This window comes from Trypanosoma equiperdum (assembly GCF_001457755.1).
Source record: "Trypanosoma equiperdum strain OVI genome assembly, contig: ctg_121, whole genome shotgun sequence".
Taxonomy (NCBI): Eukaryota; Euglenozoa; class Kinetoplastea; order Trypanosomatida; family Trypanosomatidae; genus Trypanosoma; species Trypanosoma equiperdum.
The window spans coordinates 35,607-40,955 of record NW_027123194.1 but is presented as its reverse complement, the minus strand read 5'-3'; the positions used below and the strand labels follow the sequence as shown (position 1 = coordinate 40,955).

General features: G+C 51.0%; 2 protein-coding genes across 2 annotated transcripts in view; both read right to left on the bottom strand.

The window, feature by feature from the left end:
- The window catches only part of TEOVI_000015800 (paraflagellar rod component, putative), a gene marked incomplete at both ends in the record, with an annotated part of 2,319 nt that extends 1,288 nt beyond the window's left edge, over nucleotides 1-1,031 (bottom strand). Inside the window, one exon of the mRNA XM_067220752.1 lies at nucleotides 1-1,031. Within this exon, the coding sequence (XP_067076853.1) occupies nucleotides 1-1,031 (1,031 nt within the window).
- A 1,230-nt stretch (nucleotides 1,032-2,261) lies between these two features.
- On the bottom strand, nucleotides 2,262-4,934 carry TEOVI_000015700 (uncharacterized protein; the record flags this gene model as incomplete). Its single annotated transcript, XM_067220751.1, has 1 exon — nucleotides 2,262-4,934. One exon carries the CDS (start codon nucleotides 4,932-4,934, stop codon nucleotides 2,262-2,264), a length of 2,673 nt encoding a protein of 890 aa, XP_067076852.1.
- Between the last annotated feature and the right edge of the window lie 415 nt (nucleotides 4,935-5,349).

Below are 5,349 nucleotides of genomic sequence, written 5' to 3'. Positions count from 1 at the left end.
CTGTGTCGCGCATCCACAATGAGATCTTCCAGCATCCTCTTCATCTCCTGTATGTCCTTGCCGTGTAGATACACCAACTCCATACGGGCTTTATTCATCAAGAGGAGGTCATTACTGAGGTCCACCTGCGTAGTGAGGTAGTTGAGTGCATCTCCCGGTATCTCACGATCGATTGCATCCTCCTTCCTTTCCTTCACCTGCAGCACGCGGTTTTCCAGCCGTTCTATCGGTTGGTCACTCTTCCGGAGCTCAGCAAGAACATACTCTGAGGGGTCGTAGTGAAACTTCTCGTGAAGGGCAACGGCCACCTTGCTTGGCCATACCGGGCCGCGGGTGCCGTCTAAGCACTCTGGTCGCTTGTCGGGCAGCGCGAACGCTGCTATGGGCTCCAGCCGGTCCACAAAGTTCTCAAGTGGCGCGAGGAAATGCTTTGCATTCAGCAGCGCATCGAGCGCAGCACGAACCTGATCTCCCAAGACTTCGGGGCTGTTCTGAATTTCGTCAAGCATCGATACCGAGGTACAAAGCTTAAAGTCGTTCACAAGCTGATGGGCCGTCATCGGAGTGATGTCAGTGGTGCGGTAGCCTTCAAAGAAGGAGCTCAGTGCGCCGTTTGTTCGTGAAAATGAGTGGCCTGCTTCACACGGAAAGGAATCGAGATAGTGCATTAAATCCTTCACCTTCACACGCCACACCTTGAAGAGTTCCTCTACCGCGTTGCTTAGCTGCACGTTAAGCACAGATTGCTGAGACTTGTGGTAGTCCTTCTCCTGGAACTCGAAAGGTGTGGCGGTCTCAAGCGTAGGCGGCTTAAAGAGTTGCACACCGCGAGTCGGTGATACACTTCTTGGTGTCGGGGAGCGCCGCAGGAGAGTGTTCGCACTGTGGCGAACGCTACGCGGCAGGTCAATGCCAACAGTGCTGCTGAGGATACGAAGTGCCTCGACGGGCGGCAACGTAGGCTTGGAAAGATAACCACTATGCGGTACTGTGGTGGCGTATGGCCGCCGCTCTGGATAAGTGGCCGACATACCTTAACAAGCGCGGCAAAGGCAGGAAAAGTTTCTGGCTGACGTACTTTGTCCCCTAAGTCAACTTAAATGTTTAAGAGGACGGCAATGATAATGGTGCGTTTCACTTAACTCCGCTGACTCTTACCTTCCCTCAGTCACCCACTATCTCTTCTCTACTTTCCCCCCTCAGTTCGTTTTCTAGAGCCAAATTCCCTTTCACACCTCGCTTATGCTTTGTGATTGTTGTTAAAAACACAATTGCAATCACAATCACAATTATGTGAAGTGAACTAAGTATAACCGAAAGGGAAAAAAATAAAATGAAAAGGGGAGCAATAGCAACAGCAGGGCACGTCAGCAGTGGCAGCGACAAAGGCAGGAGTATGGAACAATAAGACGAGACGGGGATACACACAAAGGCCAAGAGGTAAACGTAATGCGCGGGAATATGCCAACGTCTGGCAACATTACCACAGAAAACAAAGCCACTGTCCCACCTCCCGTCGCAGAGGGCAAGCACACCCAAAACACATCAACCAGGCGGAAAAAAGAAAAACCCTGAGCTACTGCTGTGGGGAATAAGAAGAAGGGCCCTGTTATGAAGGCAAGGTAGTACGAAGTAGAGAGCGACAAGCGGCACACTCAAGACACAATCCCTTCCCACATAAAAATTCGTATTCGCACCTCCACACTCATTCACTTCAGGGAAAACACCAGAACAATACAGCGTGAAGAGATCTGCCTAGCTGCCTTTTATGATTGCCCGCACACATATATATATATATATATGTGTGTGTGTAGTGAGGCAGGTGTGCAGAAAAAAAAAAAAGAGCGACCTCACATCTATCGTCAAAAAACGGCGGCAGTGCGCAACGATAGTTGGAGAGGAAAAGCGATATGTACAATAACAGCTGTGTGAAAAGAGGGCAAACATAAAAGCCCTCTGCTAGGCTTATAACACAAATCATGTGCCCCTTTGTGCCACCGCCGGCAATAAAGGCAAGTAACACACAATCAAAGACACAGCACCCCAGCACGCAAAATAGGCTATTTACATCTCAGAAACCCCTACACAACACGCAGTTGCCTTTCCACGTTTCCTTGGGTGCCTCCTCGCGCATAAAACGAGGAAGTAATGAAGGCACAAGCGCAAGTGACGCTGAGGGAAAGTTAAATAAACAAAACGGACGGGAAACAAAACAAAATGTACACTCTAACTTCCAAAGGCAAAAAGAAGTTGGGACGTCCCTACTTTGAGTCGGAAACGCTGGCCGCTTCAGCGTCACCCTTTTTTTCCGCGTTTTTCTTTACGTCCTCCTGCAACCGACCAATAACGGAAGGCCCCAAACGCGTGCCTTCCAGTGACAGTGTCACAATGTTCGGGTTCACTTTCAGCAACCGCGAAAAGAAGCGCGTGGAGGGGAGGGTTATCTTGTCGTTGTCCCGCAAATGCACCTCACGAACAGACTTGTTATCTTTCAGTACCTCACATAGATGCTCAACATCTTCGTTGTCAAGTGACATGTCATTGAAGTGAAGCGTATGTACATTAGGGAAGTTCGGAAGAATGTTGAGCACTGCGACGAAACCACCATGTCCAAGGTAATTGGAACTTATGTCTACCTCGTGGATAAGGTTGGAGAAACGCGGGTTCGTTGGAAACTTCTTCAGAAGATAACTGTTTGGTTTGCACTTCAGCATATCACAACTGTGCACGTACGCGTCGTACATAGAGAGCCCGAAGTATGCGTCGGCATCGTCCGCCTTGAGCACCGCCTGTACTTTGCTATCTTGATCTTCTTCAAGCTCATCTTTCGGCATCTGCGGGAACACAACGGAAGACGGAGATCCCGCAACATTTGCCTCTACACCATCTGCAGGGCTTCTTGCGGGGGAAGGAACACGGACGTTGCTCTCCACACTGCTGGAGGGAGGCACTGCCACTGAAAGTTGGCGGCTCATATCGGCCCCGCCAGACACCTGCTCAGAACTGGTTCTTGGCGAGCCTGACGCGGCCGCCACTGCCTGGGCAGGTGAAGGTATTGCAGCTGCCGAAGTTGGTGGCTGCGGTGACGGCAATAACACCGTTACGGTAGGGCTTGCAGGTGGTTCGACGTTAAGATCCGTTACATCCGGCGTCGCTGACGCAAGAATGCTCGCCCGCTGCGGGTGCGGCCTGCCGTATGTGGGGGTACCATCACCCCCTACCACCTCCTGTTTCGTCCGTATACCCGTCACACTGATGGAAAGCGTGCTATGGAACGAAGAGTGTGAGCCCCCAGTGGACGAACCCACCGGAGAAGTGGGAGTATCCTCCGTCGCGTCGCCCTCATGACAAGAAACCTTCTCCTGCTCACTGGCCAGCTCCTCGGTGGGTGTCGCAGTCCGTAAATTGCCATCGGAGGCCGAAGAGCAACGTTGGCCCTCCCCTGGCAACTTCCCGAGGCCACCCTCCTTTACCGGAACGTTGACAGATATTCCACCCTCTACACGGGTGTCGCAGGACTCCCGCAACAACTTCAGGTGCTGTTCCATCGTGTGTCGCCCATCTGCTGGGGCCGCAGCGTAACAACGGGTTATGTTCTGCTCAACAAGACGCACACACGTGGAATTGAAGCGACTCAGACAGCCTCGAGGGATGTCAGACTCCATAAACTTAATCCCCCTCAGCAGCTGCTGGTAGAGATACAAATGAGCATCGAAGATGCCACCACCCAGCTTTGTAATAAACACTGCCGTCACCCCGAGGCCACAAACGATGGCAGAAGTCATCATTACCTTTACCACTGCATTAAAGGGTTCATATGTAAATGTCAAAGTGCGGCTACGGCCCGTGCGAACGCCCAAGTAACTCGTGCCAGGGGTTCCTACAACTTTGGCATCGCTGAAAATGTCGAGAAGACGGTTTATCTTCATGTTACTGTACTGCTCAGTAGACATAATGCGCGGGTAACCCATCCGTACCATGTCCTCCACGTCGAGGAATAGAAGCGCCTGATTAACCTTAAAATTTATTACTCCAGCAATATCGATCTCATCGCTCTCAACGGGCCTCTGGTACACGTTGAGTTCCAACGTCATACATGCTATAGAGCCAACGCCAACCGTTTGCGTCGGTGAGTAATCCGGTCGGATGCTCATAGGATGCATGGGTATTGTAAAGGCTACAGCAGCGTCTGTGTCTGAATAGCGTAACTCACCGAAGAGCTCCTGTTGTTCCTTGAGGATAGTACTGGAAACATCAGAGTAGACGAGGTCTTGATCTATCATAAACTTATCCTTGTCCGTGTAATGAGGTAAAAAGTGTTTCTTCACATATGAGTCTAAGTCTTCGCCGCCCGTACTCTCCACTGTACAGAGGTAACCGCGCTGGTTGATGATCGTGCCGATGACATACACAGTGCTCTTCGTCTTCGTCTTGGACGAGGTTGTGTAGCGGAAGTGGAAGCTCCGCCGGCCCCCCAACTTGTGCCGACAACGAAGCTTGTTTCCAACCTGGAGACGCGAAAAATCGGTGCACCCATCCACGTCAACGACCTGTGGATCGGAAAGCACGTGCTGGACGCTGCGAACGCAATACCCGACGAGCGTCGTGTCCGGTGGGATGTGAGAGTAAAGAATCGTCACTTTCTTTAGATTTTCTGTCCACACCTCCTCCATCCGCGTCGGAGTGGTTCCGAGGTCGTTGTAACGGAGGGCAGGCCTCATTGGGCAGTGCTTTACGTCGCGGTCTAAACGATTGAGCTGCTCAAGCTCACGGGGGTCAATAAACGTGCTTTCCCAATATGGTGACAAGTGCAAAATAATGCGGGCGGCCTGATGAGCAAATGTGAGGGAAAACTTCCACTCACGGCGCATGCCGTACGCAACTCGGTTGCGGTCCTGTTGCTGCTCTGAACCGACCACAGATGGAGTTGACATTAGAGCCTGTCTATCAGCTTTCAGGTACAACCCCAACCGCCGATGGTTCCTTTGTTTGTGATATATAAAGGCCTGGATACGATGTGCTCACGTGTTTGTGTGTTTTTGTGTATGTGTAACAGCACGTGCGCTTCACGCAAGCTCGTAGCGAGCCCAAAGGAAACAAAAAGGATGAAGGGAAAAAGATTGTTAAAATCAGTAACAAACGGAGCCAGGCCGAAAGAGAAAAGCAGAAAAAAGGGGATACATAAATATCATGTGAAAGAGGAAAGCGACAACAAAGAGAAGGTCAGACACCAACTCGCTACGGGTGTACCACTTCAACGGAACCAACACCGAAGGTCCGAAAGCAATACAACGAATGAACACCGAAACGAAAAAAAAAAAACGACGCCTGCACCTCAAACGAGAAGAG